The sequence below is a fragment of the Nuphar pumila genome, chromosome 2 (assembly GCF_984573655.1).
Source record: "Nuphar pumila chromosome 2, dmNupPumi1.hap1.1, whole genome shotgun sequence".
Lineage (NCBI taxonomy): Eukaryota > Viridiplantae > Streptophyta > Magnoliopsida > Nymphaeales > Nymphaeaceae > Nuphar > Nuphar pumila.
This window is the reverse complement of record NC_143250.1, coordinates 20,132,035-20,153,488: the sequence shown is the minus strand read 5'-3', so window position 1 is coordinate 20,153,488 and position 21,454 is coordinate 20,132,035. Positions and strand designations below refer to the sequence as shown.

The following is a 21,454-nucleotide window of genomic DNA, read 5'->3' as shown; positions in this document are numbered from 1 at the left end:
CTTAGTGCACATGGGTGCAATTATAAGGATTGTTTGATATATTAAACACACAATCTCAAAAGGGCTTTTCTTATCATCCTCATCCTTAGATTTAACTGCTTACACTGATTGTAATTGGGGTGGTAATCCAAATGATAGAATATCAACTACTGGTTTTTGTGTTTTCTTAAGAATTTCTTAATTTTTTGGAGGTGCAAGAAACAATAGAAGGTATTGTTTCTTCAACTGAGGCAAATTATTGAGCAATGGTTACGACAATAATGAAGTTTGTCTGGCTAAGAACTCTTCGCTAGGACATGAGAATTTTCATTTCCAAATCTTTGAAGATACGTTGTGACAACAAAAATGCAATTTATATTACAAGCAACCACAACTTCTATGAAAGAGCAAAGTACAATGAAATGAATTGCCACTATGTACGTGATGAGTATCTGAAAGAAACTATTGAGTTTCCATATGTCACATCGGAGTACCAACTTACAAATTTTTTTCACCAAGACTCTTCTTGCACTTTGATTCATTTTTCTCCTTAACAAACTTTCGATGATTTCACCGTAAGTTTGAGGGAGGGTGTTAAAATGTATATATATATATATATATATATATATATATATATATATATATATATATATATATATATATATATATATATATATATACTTTTGTAATTTGTCATGACCCTTAGGGGTATTTTTGTGTTTTTTATCCTATGTAATTAGAATAGTCCACTAGGGACTACTTTGTACTTTTTCCTTTTTATTTTTATTTTTCTTTATTTAATAGATCAAGGGCCTTATGGGCTTTTGCCATAGAGTCGTTGGGAATAATCCCAACAGTCATAAATATGACCATTGGAGAGCTCCCAACGACTCCCCCCCTTGGTCCTCTTTGATGTATAAATAAGGGCTATTAGCCCCTCTTTTCTTTAATGCATTTTAGCATATTATCAATACAATTATTTGTATTTTTTATGTGTTCTTGTTTGTGAACATTGTGCGTAGCCCTTTGTGGCTCTTTGTATCTTGCCCATTAGTGATTTCTTACTTGTGTGGTTGTGCACTTTCTATAGCCTTTTGTTGCATCTCCTGTGTACTTGGATTTCATTAGTCTTTTCTCCCAGCTGGGATGGCCTCTCACATTATCGGCTGGGCCACCCTCACTTTGCGTTGTGCATAGTTTGGTTTATTGCATTATGGATTGCATTTGCATATGAATAAAGTGTATGAGTCTTGTCAAAAAAGCAAAAGCCATTATTTGCCTTTTGGCTTGTCAGAGATAGTGGTTAAGGGACCTTTAGATCTTATTTTTTCTGAAGTGTGGGGACCATCCCCAATTGTTTCCACCACTGATCACATATATTATGTGCACTTTATTGATGCACACACAAGGCACACATGGTTCTACTTGATGAGAGAAAAGTCAAAGGTCTTTGATATTTTTCAAATTTTCAAAATGCATGTTGAAAACATGACTGGGAGAAAAATCAAATATCTCTAAAATGCTTGGGGAGGAGAGTATCACAATGTCTCCGCTTATCTCACCAAATGTGGTATAGGCCATCGCATCAGCTGTCCCCATATACATGAGCAGAATGGAGCAGCTGAGCAAAAGCATAGACATAGTGGAGATGTGACTTGTTTTAATCGCACATTCAGAAGTTCCAAGGTAATATTGGGATTATGCTTTCACTACAACTCTTTTTCTAATAAATCGATTGCCTTTGAATGTTACGAATGGTCGATCTCCATATCAAAAGTTATTCAGAAAACCACCTGATTACAAATTCTTGAAGGTTTTCAGCTGTTCACGTTATCCCAATTTGCGACTTTATAACAAGCACAAACTGGAGTTCAAAAGTGAAAAACATGTCTTTTAGGGGTATAGTATGAAACACAAGGGGTTATTTTTGTTAAAAATAAAATTGTATTCAAATACCCGATAAAGGTATTTTTGTCTTTTATAATATAGTACAGTCCACTAGGGACTGAAATGTAATTTAGCATTGTTTTAAATAAACTGCCCAACAGCCATATTATGACTGATAGGCACAACAGTCAAAATATGACTGTTGGGAGGCAGTCCAACGTAGTTGGACTGCCACCCAACAATCATAATAATGATTGTTGGAAGGCAGTCCAAAGAGCTGGACTGCCTCCCATGTGACTCCCTTGTTATTCCTCAATGCTTTTAGAAGCATTTGAGGGTTTTCTCTAAAGTTTTTTTCCATCTTATAGGCTTGTATGCCTCTTGTGTTTGGTATTTTTATCTCTTTTGAGATTGTATTTGGTCCATTAGTGACCAACTTTAAGTGAGTTTATTAAAGCCCTTTGTTGGCATTGTGTTTGTTTCACTATTGTTTCATTGTACCGTGTTTCATTACATGGTATCAGAGCTAGGCTCTTGAAAGAAGGAGAATCTCATGAAGAAAGTGTTCTTCGATCATTGATCATTCTCTATCTCCTTTATTCTAAACTCAAGTATTTATTATGAGAGAAAGAGAGTCTGCCAATGTCATAACCTACAAACTCAATGAAAACAACTACTTGATGTGGGCGACGGCTACGAAAAATCATATCAAAGGAAAAAAATTGTGGGGTTTTGTTAGTGGTTCTACTAGTGAACCACAACTCAAATTGACTAAAAGAGAAGGAGATCAAGTCAAAGCCTTGTCCGAAGAAGAAAAAGAAAAAGCCTTGGAAGAATACCAAAATAAATTGGAAGATTGGGAGGCAAGCAATGCGCAAATACTCTCATGGCTTATGAATACCATGGAGTTCAAGATCGCCACCAATATCATCAAATTCAATAACGCATGTGACACATGGAGCTTTCTAAGAAGTACCTTTATCCAAAAAGATATGGCTAGACTTTATTATCTTCAAGACAAGGTACGTAATTAAAAACAAGGAGATAAAAGTGTAAGAGTTTTTTACGGTATTTTATCTCCTATTTGGGATGAATTAGCCACGTTGGAACCAAAATGAAAAGGTTCGGCTATTGATATGAGAAGGACCCAAATCGAAAGAGAAAATCTTTTCTCTTTTCTTTATGGCCTTCGACCGGAATTTGAGCAAGTAAGATCTTCCTTACTTCATAGGACCACTTCTCCTTCCATAAGTGAGGCCCTTGCTCAAATTTGTCAAGAAGAGACAAGACTTGGAATGCACAAGTCTAATGATGAGGTCCTTGCCATGGCAAGACCCGACAATTTTATAAAAACATATAAACCACCTCACTTTGAGAAGAAGTTCAATGGGGAAGGACACAATGAAGGAGGATACAAAGAAAAAAAATATTTGTCATCATTGTAAGGAACCCGGACATATAAGACCAGAATGTCCCAAATTTAAAAAGGTAGCCGTCTTAAGTGAAGAACCTCAAGAAACAAGAAAAGGGGGCAGCTTCAATAAATTAAATCTTGCTCAAATAGCAGAAGCCGTCTCACAACTTCTTAAGGCTACACCTTCTACATCCGGAGCTGTCATCTCTTCCTCGTCTCCTCCAGGTAAGACCTCTTGGATTCTAGACTCAAGTGCTTCTTTCCACATGACTCATAATGAGTCTCTATTATCCGATTGCACTAAATCATATTTCTCACGTGTGTCAACTGCCGATGGTACCTCTTTAAAAGTCAAAAGCTTAGGAAACCTTGATGATATTTCAAAAAAAATCTTTGTTCCAAAAGTGAGAGTCATTCCCAAACTGGATTTAAATCTTTTTTCGGTCTCTCAAATTACTGACTATGGTTGTAAAGTATTATTCTCATTTAAGGCGTGGTGGGTGCAGGATCTCCAGTCAGGGAAGCTGATTGGGCAAGGCCATAGACGAGGAGACCTTTACTACATGGATTTCCTGTGTTTACCAAAATACTTGTTTTGTAATCATGTCAAAGACATTAATATAGATATTTGGCATAAAAGATTAGGACACCCAAGTATATCCAAATTATCTCTTTTTCCATTTTTGAAAAAAAAAATTGTAAAGATAAAAAATTTGCATGTGAAGATTGTATACTTGAAAAAATGCAAATGATACCTTTTGGGTCTAGAATCTCTGTGACACATAAAAATTTTGAATTAGTGCATTCGAATGTGTAGGGTCCCGCTCCTGTTATGTCAAAAGGTGGTTATTCGTACTATGTTACATTTATAGATGATTTTAGTATACATACTTTGATTTACTTTCTAAAACTCAAATCCGAAGTTTTTTCATGTTTTAAAAAATTTCATAATCTAGTTAAAAATCAATTTAAAACAAATATTAAAGTCTTTCGCTCCGACTCTGGGGGAGAGTTTCTTTCAAATAAATTTCAATTATATTTAAAAAATCATGGAATTGTGCATCAAAAATCATGCCCTAGGACACCTCAACAAAATGGGATTTCTAAAAGAAAATATCGTCATATAATTGAAACTACTAGAACTCTACTTATTTCAAAAGAAATTCCAAAGCAATTTTGGGCTGAAGCTACCCTAACCGCAGTCTATCTAATAAATAAAATGCCTTCTCAAACTTTGGAAAACAAGTCTCCTATTGAAAAACTCTTTAAAATTTCTCCTGATTTAAAAAGGCTAAGGGTATTTGGTTGTAAATGCTTCGTGCTTCTTGAAAAATATAGCAAACTCTCTCCTAAAGCCATAAAATGTGTCTTTCTTAGTTATGCTGATAATAAAAAAGGATATCGATGTTACGATAAAACAAATGATAAACTTTGTTTCTAGAAATGTTACCTTTCTAGAAAATGACAATGGATTTGATTTTGAAGTTCCTAAGAAAGAATCCGAGTATGCTTTCTTATTTGATTTGTTACCCAATAAAGGTATTAGTAATGATATTGAAACCTTCGAGTCTATTAATGAATCAAGTAGTGAACCATCTCAAGATCTTCTTCAATACTCTAGACAAAATACTAGGGAGCATCCATGTGCCCTTGACAGATATAATCAACTAACAAATACTGAAGAAACTAGTGTTAGAAGGTCAGAACGAACACATAGGCCTCCAAGTAGGTTTGTCTCATACGAATCCTTCTTACCAAACTACAGGGCATGTCTTTTAGCCATTCATTCCTATCATTAACCATCCAATTATAACGAGGCCAAAAATATAAACGAATGGGTTGAAGCCATGAAAATTGAATTAGATGAATTACACAAGGCTCACACTTGGGCAATTCAACCTCTTCCTATCGAAAAGAAGACAATAGGGTGTAGATGGGTGTTTAAAATTAAAACAAAAAGTGACAGGTCTCTTGAGAGATATAAAGCAAGACTTGTTGCAAAAGGATATTCTCAAGAATATGGTATAGATTATGAAGAGACCTTTGCCCCAGTAGCTCGTATGACTACAGTTAGAACTCTAGTTGCTATAGCATCCATTTGAAAATGGCCAATATATCAGTTAGATGTTAAAAATGCATTCTTGAATAGAAACTTAAATGAAGAAGTATACATGGATCCTCCCCCTAGTCTGTCTATTGAAAAAGGCATGATCCTTCGTCTTCAAAAAGCCCTATACATGCTTAAAAAAACTCCTAAAGCATGGTATGATCGGTTCAGTGGTACGATATTAAAACTTGGATTTAAATCTTGTTACACCGACACTGCTCTTTTTTTGAGATCTACAGGTACCTCATTGATCATTCTTCTTTTGTATGTTGATGATATGATCATCACAGAGAATGATCAAAAGAAAATTGAAGATATTAAAATTTTGCTTAAAAAATCCTTTGATATGACTAACCTTGGTTTTTTGAGATACTTTTTAGGAATTGAAGTAGCCTACTCAACAAGAGGATACATTTGATCTCAAATCAAATTTGCAGCTGATATTGTTGAGCGTTCAGGAATCACTGACACAAAATATGTTGATACTCCTGAAGTAATAAATGCAAAAATGCGAGCTGAAGATGGAGCAATTGCAATAAGAGCTCAAACACTAGTCATTCGAGCAACAGGGGCAAATGTTTCATCATAATCTACCCCGTACTCTTGAGCAAATCCTTTTGCTACCAATCGGGCCTTATATCTTTCCAAAGACCCATCACTTTTAATTTTAACTTTAAAAACCCATCTACACCCGTTGGGTTTTTTCCCTTTTTGAAAATCAACAACTTCCCATGTTTGCGCCTTTTTAAGAGCATCTAGTTCAAGTTCCATAGCCTTAACCCAATGATCATATTGTTTAGCTTCATGGTAATGAGTCGGTTCATGAAAGGAATGCAAAGCTAACAGACAGGCCCTAAAATTTGGTGAAAAAGATTCATAGGATACAAATCTATTTGGTGCTCTAATTACACGACTTGACCTTCTTTGAGATGATTCTTCCATTGTGTTATTTTGAGAATATCTCTCAAGACACAAGGAGGATTTGCCTCTTCTCTTCTGGAATAAACTTGAATTTGCCTAGATAAAGGTTCATTTATATTTTCTTGTTCATTATCTAAATCATCTATATGCATTTTTTGTTGTTCATTAATAGTTTCTTCAAAGCTATTATCACGAGGTAATAAATCAAACAGGAAAGAGTGATCTACCTTTTCATTTGATTTGTGTGAAAATCCATTTTCATCTTCTAAGAAGGTAACATCCTTTGAGATATACAATTTGTTATTTGTTATATCAAAGCACCTATAACCCTTTTGTTTTTCACCATACCCCAAAAATATACATTCAATCGCCCTTGGAGAAAGTTTGTCATTTTTACAAGTTAAGACAAAACATTTACACGCAAAAATCCTTAGCCTTTGGTAATCAGGGGTCATGTCGTAAAGTTTTTCAAATGGAGAAAGATTCTTTAAAGAAGATGAGTGAGTTCGATTAATTAAGTATACGAAAGTTAGAACCGCCTCAGCCCAAAAAGATTTTGGGATGTTTTTTGAAATCAACAAGGTTCTAGTCGTTTCTATTATGTGCCTATGTTTTCTTTCCGCAAGACCATTTTGTTGTGGGGTGTTAGGACAAGAACGTTGATGACAAATTTCATTTTCTTTTAAGTAATTTTGAAATTCATTTGACATAAATTCGCCCCCTGAGTCATACCTAAGGATGGACAAGTTACCTAAGAATTGATTTTTTATCATTGCATGGAACTCTCGAAAGAATGAGAATACTTCAGATTTCTTACTTAGAAAATAGATCCATGTGAATCTAGTAAAATCATCAATAAACATAACATAATATGAAAAAACTCCTTTGGATACAACAGGAGAAGGACCCATATATCTGAATGTAATAATTCAAATGGCCTAGAGGAGACAAAATTTCTTTTTGGAAAAGAAATAGCTTTAGATTTTCCAAAGATACAATCTTTACAAGACATGTGATTGTTTTTACAAGAATTGCTCAAAAAAGGAAAGAGTGACATCTTTAGAAAATTGGGGTGACCAAGTCTCTTATGCCAAATATCGACACTTTTCGCATTTACAAGATTACAAAATGACTTGGTTGGGAGAAACAAAAAATTCATATAGTAAAGATCACCCCTTCTATGGCCGCGCCCAATCAACTTCTCTGACTGGAGATCCTGCACGGTGCAACCTTTGGGTGAGAAAGAGACTTGGCAACCGTGATCGGTAATTTGAGAAACTGAAAGAAGATTTAGATTGATTTTTGGAACTCTTACTTTTGGTATAAAAAAAACTTTGATTTAAATCAAGTGTCCCAATACAATCAATTTTTAAAGATGTCCCATCAGTCGTTGATACATATGAAGGTATGGGGTCGAAAAACACATTTGATAAGATATTCTTATAAGATGTCATATGAAAGGATGCGCCAGAGTCAAGAATCCACATACCTGGGGGTGATGAAGAGCAGGCAACCGCAGCACCCGGGGTAGAGGTTGACGAATTTTTGAGAAGGTGTTGGAGAACTTCTGAGATTTGATTGAGAGTTACTTTAATATCGCCTCCATCTTCTTCCCTTTTAGAAGCATTTTCTTCAACGGCGGCAACCTTAGCTTTAAGCTTGGGGCAAACAAGCTTAATGTGCCCTGGTTCATTGCAAAAATGACATATGATCCCTTTTCGATTGTTTTTACCAAAATGAGAAGGCCTATATGGTTTAACATTATTTTCGGGCCTAGAAACAACCAACACATAATCATTCTTTATGGAAATGCCAAGACGAGTTTCGGCTAGACATATTTCGACAAAAGCATCCTCAATAGGTAGAGCTTTGCTACAATGAAGAAGGGATGCCCGAACTTGCTCAAACTCCGGTCTAAGACCATGAAGAAATTGGAAAAAGTGCTCTTTTTCAACTTGTTATCTTCTTAATTTAAAGTCTTCCGAAGCCACCCATTTAGGTTCAAGGAGGGCAAGCTTATCCCAAAGGGGAGTAAGAGCACTAAAATAATCCCGGACACTCATGTCCCCTTGTTTGGTAGATCTAATTTTTTCTTGGCAAAAGAATTGCCTAGCAAGGTCCTTTTGGGTATACATACCCTTAAGAAAGAACCATGCCTCATTGGCTCTTCTAAATTTCGCAATATTGGCACAATTCTTTAGATCAACATTGTTCATGAATCATGCCAAAATTTTGGCATGGTTACTTTCCCAATCCTCTAATTTGGATTGGTGATCATTTATTGCCTTGATGCGTGCATCGCCATCTAAAGCTTTTTCAACTTCCCCTTCCATTTTAGTGAGTTTAAGAGAAGGTTCGGGAGTGGTTCCCATAACAAAGCCCCAAAGTTTCTTACCTCTCAAGTGATTCTCTATAGCGGAAGCCCACATAAGATAATTGGATCCATTGAGCTTAAAAGAGAGCTCTACCTTTGATTCGGACTCCATAGATAATAAAAAAAAGATTATGTACTTCAAATAAGTTGAGAGGCACGCTTTCCAAAGGCTTCAATAAGAATGCAAGATCACCAACCTTGATCTGATACCATGTAATGAAAGACGCGGAAGCACCAACATGCAAATAGAGGAGAAGCAAGGAAGCCAACAACACAAGCACACAATGTGCAAAAGAGAACACAAGCACAAGACAAGTGCAAATAACCCACTAAGGGGTGAAAAAGCCTTCAAAGGCAAAAGACAACTTTATTGAGAGGGAGAAAAGTAGAGGCTAAAAGCCATACAAGGATGAGGGAGGAGCCCTCAATTTATAGAGGAGGGAGGACCCAAGGAACCACATAGAGGGGCTCCTTTCTAGCTGTTGGGAGCCCCCAAACGGTCATATTTATGACCGTTTGGGGCCCCAACGACTAGAAGGAGGGCTCCCCTATGTGGTCCAAATACATTAAATAAAAAAAAAAAGAAAAAAGAAAAAGGAAAAATAAAGAAAAGAAAAAAATATCTAAAAATAAATATGCAGTGAAATTACCAAAATACCCCATATCGGGTATTTTGGTTATACAACATAAATATATACTTAAATATATACATTCGTGTATATATTTAAGTATATAATTTAACATATCTATGGCACAATTAATGAAAATCCTTCAACCTTTTCTCAAAGGACCATCCTCCTCAACTGGAGCAACTGTCTCATCCTTCTCTGATCCCGGTAACTTTTCTTAGCTCCTTGACTCCGATGCTTCTTTTCATATGACCCCAAATATCAATAGTTTGTCTGAATGTCTTAACAATAACTCAAGTGTGTTAAAAGTTTTCACAGCTGATGGTACATCTCTTGAAATAAAAAGAATAGAAAATTTTGAAAACCTTCAAAAATCCAAAAAATTCTTTATTCCAAAAGTTAAATATATTCCCAAACTAAATCTAAACCTTTTATCTGTTTCTCAAATATCTTATTATGGATGTACCATCTCCTTCTCTTCTTATGGTTGTTGGGTATAGGATCGCCAATCAGGGAAGCTGATTGGGGAAGGGCATAGAGAAAGAAGACTCTACTATATGGATTTTTTGAAATTACCCAAGAATGCCTTTTGTTATAATGTTTAGAAATTGGATTTGGATCTATGACACAAAAGACTTGGCCATCCTCATATATCCAAAATCCAACAATTTTCAAGTTCAATAAAATTTTGTAATTTTGAAAGTTTTGCTTGTAAAGATTATATTCTTGGTAAAATAAAAAGATTATCATTTCATGATAGAACTTTTGTTTCATCTAGACCACTTGAGTTAATACATTTGGATATTTGGGGTCCTGCACCGGTCATATCAAAAGGCGGATATTCATATTATGTAATTTTTGTTGATGACTTCTCTAGGCATACCTGGATCTACTTAAGCATTTTCAAATATTTTACAAAATAACTAAAAATAAATTTAAAAATGATATTTTCGTTTTTTGCACTTATTCAAAGAGAGAATTTTTGTCAAAAGAATTTAAAGACTATCTCAATTTTCATGATATTGCACATCAAAGATCTTGTCCACACACAACTCAACAAAATGGTTTGGCCGAACGAAACACACACCTCAACAAAAACCAAATTTCAAAAGAGTTTTGGGTAGAAGCAGCCCTAACTGCCACCTATCTCATTAACCAAATGACATCTTCTTCTTTGAAAAATATAACTCTAATTAAAAAACTTGTCAAATTATCTCCTGATTACTCCAAATTGAGAGTTTTTTTATGCAAATTTTTTGTCTTCACCAACAAAAATGATACATTCTCCTCCCGTGCCATTCCTTGTGCCTTCTTAAGTTATACAAATAATAAAAAGAACTATAGATGTTGTGATTTCAAAATTGAAAAATTGTATATATCAAGAAATGTATCCTTCTTGGAAAAAGGAAGTTTTTTATTTTGAAAAGACCAAGGAAGTAACTGAATATTCCTTTTTGATAGATTTGACTTCGAAATACTCTTCCTTAGACTCAACCTTATCAAATACATTTTCCTTTTAAAGAAAAGTTATATTTCTAGAAACATAAAGTTTGTCCCTTTTAATATCATAACATCTATATCCTTTTTGGTTTTTGGCATAACCCAAAAACACACAAGGAATAGCTTTTGTGAAAATTTTGTCAATTTTGTTGGTAAAAACAAAACATTTACAACAAAAAACCCTTAATCTTTTGTAATCGAAATAAGCTTTAAACAAATTTTCTATAGGAGAGATATTTTCAAGATTAATTGAAGGCATTTTATTAATTAAGTATACCACCGTAAGAGCGGCTTCGGCCCAAAACCTTTTTTGAATATTTTTTTGAAATAAGCAAGGTCCTTGTGGTTTCAATAATGTGTTGATGTTTTCTTTCGGCTAAACCATTTTGTTGTGGAGTATTGGGACATGATCTTTGATATATTATCTCATGGTGGTCAAGGTAGTTTTTAAAATCATTAAATAAAAATTCTCCCATGGGGTCCAATCAAAAATTTTTTATGTATGCTTTGAATTGATTTTTAACAAGTTTGTGAAATTTTTGAAAACAAGCAAATACTTCAGATTTGAGTTTAAGAAACCATATTTATGTATGTCTATTATAATCATCAACAAAAATAACATAAGATGACACTCTTCCTTTGGACATTACCGACGCCGGTTCTTATACATCCGAATGTATTAACTCAAATGATTTCTTAGAGACAAAATTAATTGAACCAAAAGGTAGGGATTTCATTTTTTCGAGAATTCAATCTTTATAAACTAAATCCTTTCTATTACAATTTTCAAGAAATGAAAACAAATGTAATTTAAACATATTAGGACATCCTAATCTCCTATACCAATTTTCTATATCTTTCTTTTCCACAAAATTACAAAAAGTTTGATTTGACAAGTGTAGGTTGTCCATGAAATAAAGATCCCCTCTTCTATGACCTCTCCCAATCAGTCTCTCTTATTGGAGATCATGTACCAAGCAACCACTAGATGAAAAAGAGACCTTGCATCCATGATCGGTAATTTGAGAAACCGATAAAAGATTCAAATTTAATTTTGGTACTATTCTAACATTTAAGACGTAAAAGTTTTGAGAGAAATCATTTAACGTAACAAAACTCTTGATTTTTAAAGAGATTCCATCAACGGTAGACACATAAGAATCATTAGAGTTATCATAGCAATCAAATAGTATGGACACATTAGGTGTCATATGAAGTGAAGTGCCAGAATCAAGAATCCAAGAAGACTTCCCGGAATAATTTAATTTTATTCTGATTTACTTGTTAAAAAATAACTGACTCGTATTTACTCCAATGATGTAGAGTGAAGTTGGCCACTATGGCCTAGTCATGTCATAATGGTTTCATAGAAGAGCACTAGACAATTGAAATAGGTTTATGATTGCATGAAATGCACATCTCGCTACTCAAAGATTCAGATCTTAAATTTGCAGCTAAAAGTTGATAATTTAGAGCACCACAATTAGTAGGAGCTGCTAAAGGATAAAAGAATCTTTGCTATTGCAGAATGGTTCCTGGGGTTCCACTCCAATTATCAGGTCGAGTAAAACTTGAAGTTCTCTATTGTATGAAAAATTTAAGCCAATGCACCACTCATCCCCAATTAGGCATGCATGGATATGCAACAAAAAGGACATCTTAATAAGTAGCAGAAACGACCACCACTCAAATGAAAACATGTAAAAATGGAACAAAACATATCAATGCTTCAATCTCATAATGACACATTGTTATAAGATAACATCTTACATGGTTGTAAGTAGTCAATGATCATAAGTTGTTAACTATCTTGAGTACTCAATTTAACAATCCCATTACCAAGAGTACTATTCAATTCACTTTGCTCATTGATCCTAACAACTAACAATGCAAGTGAAGCCTCCTTTGAATCTACTTTAGTATAATCAGTATGCTTCTGACAGCATAAATATACTAATTGAGTGTCCAGTCTTTTTGTCTAGACTACAAAAGCTTGACATCACAAGGGCATGCTGATAATTTCTATCACCATTCACAAAGCAATTGTGCCATCTCTTTCAAAGTCCTAATGGTTCATGTGCAAATAAACAAGTCTTCTTTCTAAACTTCAATCATACAAATGACTAGAGAGGCATTAGTTACCAATAAGAATTCTTGAAATGCTATGAACATGAAAAAAAAAGCAAAAAAAGGATAATTTTAATGGGCTTCTTACTTGTGCAAACAGTATTTATACTCCTGGCTACGAGCATAATCTATCTCTCCTTCTTCCAGCTGATCCAATAAACAGAGAAAACAAATGAGAACATGAATAAGCTCTTTATGGAAGAAAATGTAAATTTGATATTTTCAAGTTTTCTCACGGGGTCTCCTTCATAGATGATCGAATAACAAACTGGAGAAAGACAGCGCAAAGCACAATTCTCTTTCATTATCGTTGAAGATTTGCATTGTAGTCCCCAAAGGCCACTTCTCAGTCACAAAGCACACTTCACAAAGTAAATAAATGATAAAATAATAAACCAAGCAAAGACCATTTCTACAATTTAAGGTCTATTCAGGCAAATAATTCTATCATGCGTGCAGTTTACCTCCAATTGACATTTTTAATAGAGAGAAAATATTCAAATTAACCAGCACTCACTTGGCTGCCAGTGCCCGTAATGGTGAAAAACCTAACCAAGTCAAGTTGCAACTACTGGTGCCCTATATCTCCTCAATACTTCTCAAATTCAAGGGTAAAAATGAAAAAGTTTCTTAAGGGTGTGTGTGTGTCTCTCTCTCTCTCTTTATATATATATATATATATATATATATATATATATATATATATATATATATATATATATATATATATATAATACATCCGTGCTAACTGAAACAAGCTATTGGATTTTCTTTTTTTTTCTTTCAAAATTCTGACCGTACAGATGTGATCTACATGCTTTCTTTTATAGGAATCAGTTCTTGGAGCATTTGATTCCGACACATGGATAGGTTTTTATAAGGTTTCAAAAATCAACAAATTACAATTTTCATAAATTTTCGAGGCTCCATATACCATTTTTTTTCATCCAAAATGCATGATCCAAGTGTCAATTTTTAGTAAATCAATCATGCTGAACACATCTGTATGGTCAGAATTTCGAAAAAACACCAGAAATCCAATAAAATGATTTATTTAGCACTGTGCCATATTTAGCACCGATGTATTACCCTATATGTATTAACTCCGCCTGGGTATAACTGTTTAGTTATACACTGCCGGTCCCAAGCCCGGATAGAGGAGGAGGGTTGCGGTAGGCCTGTGACAGCCAGCATAAAAACTTAGTCATACCCTATGAAAATGAACCAATATGAGAATTTCGTTGGGGCGTTCCCTACTGAGCGACGCGCTGTACTCTCTAGGCCCGGAGGCAGTGATAAATGGGCAAGGGTTGCTAGGTCGTCGCCCAGAAGCGACGCGTCACACCGGCGCCCGGGTGTGGTGTCAAATAGGCAAGGGTTCCCTCACTTTGTTGGACGGGTGGGGGTAAAGAAGTTAGTCCAAGACCATAAAATTAGGTTAGCCACTTGGAACATAGGGTCTTTAACTGGTAAGTTGGTAGAGTTAGTAGATGTTATGTGTAAGAGAAAGATTGATATTTTATGTCTACAAGAGACCAAATGGGTAGGTGAGAAAGCAAAAGTGATAGAACCTTCGGGATATAAGATTTGGTATACAAGAATAAATAGGAATAGGAATGGAGTAGGGATTGTTATGAGTCGTCAGTTTATAGATAATGTAGTTGAGGTCCGTAGGAAGGGTGATAAAATTTTACGTATTAAATTAGTATTAGGTACAGATATTATTAATATTATTAGTGTTTATGCACCTCAAGTAGGTTTAGATGATTTCATTAAGCATCAATTTTGTGAAGATTTAGATGGAGTAGTACAAGGGATATCTTATGGAGAAAAGCTTTTCATCGGCGGTGACCTTAATGGACATGTAGGCATTAGTAGGGATGGATTTGAGAGTATCCATGGAGGCTATGGTATAGGAGAAAAAAATGAAAGTGGAGAAAGGATTTTAGATTTTTGTTTGTCCTATGATATGATCTTAGCAAACACTTGGTTTAGGAAGAGGGAGTCTCACCTAGTAACATTTAAAAGTGGGGTTAATACGAGTCAGATAGATTTTTTCCTACTTAGAAAGAGAGATAGGGGTTGTTGCATCGATTGTAAGGTTATACCGGGAGAAAGTGTAGCTACACAACATAGAGTCTTAATTTTAGATCTTAGAATTAGACAATGCCGCAAAAGGGATAGACATAGGATAGATCCTAGAATTAAGTGGTGGGCACTGAAAGGAGCTAAACAAGGAATGTTTGTAGAGCAGGTAGTTAAGGAAGTTGATTGGTGTCTCGAGGAGGATTCAGAATCAATGTGGAATAAGATAGCGGGTGGCATGAGAAAAGTGGCTAAGGAGGTATTTGGTGAGTCTAAAGGCGGTGCACCACTAGGTAAGGATACATTATGGTGGAACGAGGATGTCAAATTAGCTATTAAGGTTAAAAGAGAGTGTTATAGAAATCTAAGTAAGAGTCGTGATAATGAGAATTTGGAGAAGTATATGATAGCAAAGAAGGAAGCTAAAAAAGTAGTTCGAAACGCGAGGGCTAAGGTATATAAGGAGGTTTATGACAAGTTGGATACCAAAGAAGGCGAGAAGGATATTTATAGGCTTGCAAAGATGAGAGATAGGAAATCGAGGGATTTGGGTATGGTTAGATGTATCAAAGATGAAACACAAAGGGTTTTAGTCAAAGATGAGGAGATTAAGGAGAGATGGAAAGATTATTTTGATAAGCTATTTAATGATAGTCATGCTCAAGATCTTGGAGACTTCTCCATTCCTTTTCATGAGATAAATCGTGACTTCATGCGCAAGATTCAAAAGAAAGAAATTACAGAGGCTTTGAAGAAAATGAAATCAAGAAGGGCAGTTGGTCCAGATGGTATACCTATCGAGGCTTGGAAATGTTTGGGAGAGAAAGGTTTAGAATGGTTGACAAATCTTTTTAACTTGATTTGGCGAACAAATAAGATGCCTAATGAGTGGAGGAAGAGTACTTTGGTGCCTTTATATAAGAATAAGGGTGATATACAAGATTGCACAAACTATCGTGGTATAAAACTCATGAGTCATACTATGAAACTTTGAGAGAGGGTGATTGAGTCTAGGTTGAGGAAGGTTGTCATGATATCGGAGAATCAATTTGGTTTTATGCCTGGAAGATCAACTATGAAAGCTATACATCTTCTTAGACAACTTATTGAAAGATATAGAGAGAGGAACAAAGATTTGCATATGGTTTTTATTGATTTAGAGAAGGCATACGATAGAGTACCTAGGGACGTTCTCTGGTGGACAATGATGAAGAAAGGTGTTTCTCTCAAGTACATTAGTATAATTAAAGATATGTATGAAGGAGTAGTAACCAATGTCCGCACTTGTGGAGGGGTGACAACCAATTTTCCGATAACGGTTGGGTTACATCAAGGATCTGCTTTAAGCCCTTTCCTATTTGCGATAGTGATGGATGAGCTTACGAGATCAATTCAAGAAAATGTACCGTGGTGTATGTTGTTTGCTGATGATATTGTTTTGATTTATGAGTCTAGAGCTGGGGTTAATGCTAAGTTAGAATTATGGAGACAGACATTGGAAGCTAGAAGTTTTAAGTTGAGTAAGAGTAAGACTGAATATATGGAATGTCGGTTTAGTAAGCAACGAAGTAGTGATGGGAGTGTAGTGAAGCTTGGTGAGCAAGAAATACCGGTGAATGATTATTTCAAATATTTGGGATCCATCATTAAAAAGTATGGAGAAATTGATGGACATGTAAATCATAGGATAAAGGTTGGGTGGATGAAATGGAAAAGTGCAACTGGAGTGCTGTGCGATCGTAGAATGCCATTGCGGTTGAAGGGAAAGTTTTATAGGACGACTATTAGACCCGCTTTACTATATGGTACGGAATGTTAGGCTGCCAAGAGACATCATATTCAAAAAATGAGTGTAGCTAAGATGCAGATGCTTAGATGGATGTGTGGAAATACAATAAAAGATAAGATTCGGAACGAGGAGATACGTAAGAAGGTAGGTGTTGCACCCATTGAAAATAAGATGCGAGAGAATCGTTTACGGTGGTTTGGAGTCTGGACATATTCGGTGAAGGCCTAATGATGCTCCAGTTAGAAGGTTGGAGAAATGGGAAAATATATTAGTTAAAAGAGGTCGGGGTAGGCCTAGGAAGACTTGGATGGAGATGATAGGAAAGGATATGAATGCTTTGAACCTCACCGAGGACATGGCATTGGATAGAAATGATTGGAGGAAAAGGATTCATGTGGAAGACCCAAAATGAATTTCTTTTTTGGTTCATATCGCTGACCCCAATTGTTTTGGGATGAAGGCGTAGTTGTTGTTGTTGTTGTTGTTTGTATAAAGAGAGAGAGAATAAAGAACCTAATCTTTTAATCACTGAGTTGTTTTCGATGCCTACATCTTCTTTTTAGGTGGTTGAACCATTAAATACATTAATCGTACACATAGAAAAATAATTTTAAGGGTCAATTCAAGGACTTTCAAGAGATATCATTGATGCATTAAGTTAAAAGCAACAGATGAAATAACAATTTTAGGTTTAACAGAAAATATTTTATGAAGCTTTAACAAGTTCTTTCATGGGTCATGGGATCTAGTGACCCTTCTAGCAAATATCATGACCCTACTTCAAATTAAGCAGCTAGCTACCTTACCTTAGATAAGGCACCCTGACCAAATGGTTTAGAGATCAATGCTACATTTTCCAATTGTGCTAACAGCTAAATACATATTGATTGGTCTTCCGGCTAAAACCATTGTATTAGGCAATTCTGTTTCCAAACATGGATTTGGAAAGCTACTCTTTATAGCTATCAATAAGCTCAGTTCAGCCATAATTAGTTTAACCTGCTTCAAGTTTCAATCATCAATTAACTAAGACAATGCTCTCCCATCTTGATGGACACACCATTTGATAGTTTGCATTATACATATGCAGACATGAATAAGCACATTTGCATATTTGCACTTTACAAAGAAACACATCCAATTTGCTTCATCCATATGTTATATTAGAAAAGTATGATAGCTCATAATAATTCAAATTGAAACACAAAGGCCAACCTTTTGTTGAATGAATGAAATCTCATGCCTTGCAAATTCTTCTTGATCATTTAGAGGGGGTGGGGAGAGGTTTAGAGAGAGAGAGAGAGAGAGACCTTTCAATATCTGCATAGCATTCATTCTTTTTTGTCCGGATCTCCTCGTCCTAAATTAGCATCATCATCATCCATCAGCCAATTGATGAGGCTAAAGTTGGAAGGAACTAAACCATGAACAAACAAAAACCAAAGTGATCAATAAAAAGGAGAAAGTTTACTAGAGAAAGAAATGATACCGAGATGGGTCGCCGAGATGATGATCCAGCAAAAGCACTGCTGCTAAAGAGAGGGAAGATAAAGAAGAACAAGGCCGAGATAAAGCAAATCAAACGTTTGGCCATCAGGGAACACCTGAACAATTTGATTATGAAAGCTTCAGGAAATGATTTAAAATGAAGGGGTTTGTATGTGAAAATTTGGGGACAAGTTTGTTTTCAACCATATTGACATTCATTTCAAATAATCAATGGGAACCCAAATCCAACAATTCAAAATCAGTTATAGTCAAACATAGAAGACCCTACCAAAGCAAGTCTATGACATCCCTACCTTGGGGCTTGGGGATGAAGTATTTTTTCAGGTTTTAAACGTAGAAGAGACATCATGAGAAAAGAGTTTGAGGAAACTTGAGTCTTTGGATCTTTGATTGAAGTATCGAATGTATGTTTGAAATACAAAATCTCAAATTCCTAAAGAACAATGATTGGAGATCCTTTTTGAGCTTGAAAAACAAGAATATTAGGCCAAGGGGGAGGTCTACTCTGTAATACATGCATCTTCAGTCCAACATGGGCTAAAGATGCAAGCATATGCAAAGATACGAGTGAGAAGCAATGCAATTTTGAAAAAAAATGATCTTTTAGAATATTGTTAAATATCATGATATTAAAAGTTCTTGTTTTTTATGCCCTTTATATTTGCATATATTTTGAATTTTATATATGTGAATGTTTTCTTGAGAATTGAGATTATACACTAAAAAATCTTATTTATTGCAGACCTTTTCCTGGCCAAGAAAATCCCAATCCTAAAATTTGTTACATTGGATCTACGACATTTGTGGGGATGGATCCAAATAATTCAAAGACACCTAAAAAGGAAAGCCAACATTCACTGCATGGTTAAAATGCATACGAAATGCCTTTTCTAATTTTCCCTGGTAAAAATTTTTTACCATGGTTGCTAGAACCTCCTACCTAGCTTGGGAAGATTTGTTGGAAGCTGCTTTGTAAACTCAAAGCTACGCTTCTTAAACTCGCTTATCTTCATGGGAGGTGTGCAGCCAAGGACATCAGATTTCCAACTTTCACTAAAAGAAAACACATTTATAATAACACCACCACAGTTTACCTATTTTAATTGCATTGCAAAAAAAAAACTTAATTAGCAATGCATTTTCTATAGTTTCTTAAAATACAAGTATTTTCGTTTTCAAATTATTCATTTGACAAAAAATAATCAAGGCAAATATGTAAAAACTTTCTTCTCATCAAAACCAGGGAAATACAAAGAAGCGCCCTTGTCACATATCATATGCATAAGAATATGTACGTATATAATCCATAAGTGTCCTAATCTTCCTCCTTTTCAAGACTAGATAATCCGATTCTTGGTCAAGTGTAAAACATATATAACACCATACACACGTGTGCGCGAACACACTTCAGGTACACACATACATACAAAGGATACATGACTTTGAAAACTAAAACAGAACAACGCCCAGAATAAATGAATCTGAAAACTAAAACGGAATAACGTCCAGAAGGTCATACATAGAAACATACATACACAGCTCATACAGCATAAAGTATGCCATCTTGCTCCAAAAATCAAGTTTTCGAGCAAGATGTCACCGTAAAAATCAGTGAATAAAACCAACCATCATTAAACAATTTCATCTTTGGGCCAAAAACAATCGAGGGGTGGAGTAGTACACAAAGAACGTGTACCAAAAAAGGGAAGGAACTGTTTGTGTAATTGTCATATATACATGTGGTTAAATCACCATAGGAACCATGATCTAGCTCTTAAAGCTTTATGCCATCGGAGAATGAAAGCCCCTCGATCTACCCAAAAGAAGTGGTCACAAACAAGAGAGTGACTTACGGCTGCCACGCCGAGAGGATGAAAACGGAGGAGAAGAGAAGCCTTCCAACGACCAGCAACCCACGAATAGAGAGAGAGAGAGAGAGAGGCCTTCCAACGACCAGGAACCCACGAAGAGAGGGATGCTCTGCATTTTCTGCCAACGGGTCGGATACCCGACCTGTAATGGTGCACACGAACCGGCCCAGATAATTTGTCCTGGATGTCGACCCGCATAGTTTAAAAGTTAAAATGGCATGTAAAAACTCGGATAGGGCTGGTTTGGGTTCTCTGTCAAAAATCATAGCTCAACCCCGACTCAAACAATATTTGGGTCGGATTACGGTTGGTATTTTAATGCCCATACCTGGAATTTCAGTGTGGGTAGGGATGTAAATCGGCATCCGACCTAAATCTGAATCCGAGGTAGCCAAATTCGTATTCAAATCTGATTCGGTATTGAATTAATAATTGGATCTGGATTCGGTATTGATTTTTTATCCGAATCTGATTATGTGTACATATTAGATTGTAAGCTAATCGGATCCAGATTTGGTTTTGTCTGATGTCATCCAACTCCGAATTGGATTAGGTCAGACTTAATAATGGCTAAATTTAACCCGAATCCGATCTGTTTACATCCCTAGTAACGTCGGACACATCACACACATTTGCCTTTCGGGATAAGATCGGGTTTGCTCTATTTATTGATAAGATTTATCAATTCCAGTCGGACCTGACCCATTTTTATTACCTTGGAATAGGGTCCATGACCTGGCATTTTGGGGATCATTTTCAAACTATCTTATCTATCTATGCTACTTATAAAAGGAAGAAAGAGGGGGCATCAATAGACCAATGTATCCCATATCCTACCGTTGTAAGAATTTGGAAATGACATGCAAGGGCTTGCACGTCATTTCCTAAAACTGTTCCCATCTATTTTATTTTAAAAGCCACCGTCAATTGATTTTTTGTTCTTTTGCCGTTTAGCTCCCAAAATGGGTTTGTTAGGTTTCTTCATGTCAAAAGGCGAATTTTATATATATTCCACTAACCCCAGCTTTCTGTCGAATAAAAGAAAAAGCAAATGACCCTAAGTTCCTTGTTTTTTATATATATATTCCACTTAGGAAAGATTTTATTGTGCATGAAAGTCCATGTAGCTGCAAAAAAGGACGCTTATTCTTGGATGGAAGCTTTGAAGGAGCAACAACTTTGCTACTTTATTGTGAAGGTTGTTGCCTTTTCTCTCATGGTGAAAGTGGTGGGACAAGAAGATTGAAATCTATTAGTTAGTT

The 21,454-nt window shown here is 35.5% G+C and overlaps 1 protein-coding gene across 1 annotated transcript in view; it reads right to left on the bottom strand.

The window, feature by feature from the left end:
* Positions 1-20,296, bottom strand: part of LOC149844965 (uncharacterized) — a 31,465-nt gene extending 11,169 nt beyond the window's left edge. The window contains exons 1-5 of the mRNA XM_089995404.1: positions 20,175-20,296; positions 18,302-18,416; positions 18,123-18,172; positions 13,175-13,280; positions 13,027-13,085 (exon numbers count right to left, since the gene is read on the bottom strand). Coding sequence (XP_089851530.1) covers positions 13,027-13,085; positions 13,175-13,280; positions 18,123-18,172; positions 18,302-18,406 — 320 coding nt within the window. The 5' untranslated portion in view covers positions 18,407-18,416; positions 20,175-20,296. The remainder of the gene's footprint in view (positions 1-13,026; positions 13,086-13,174; positions 13,281-18,122; positions 18,173-18,301; positions 18,417-20,174) is intronic.
* Between the last annotated feature and the right edge of the window lie 1,158 nt (positions 20,297-21,454).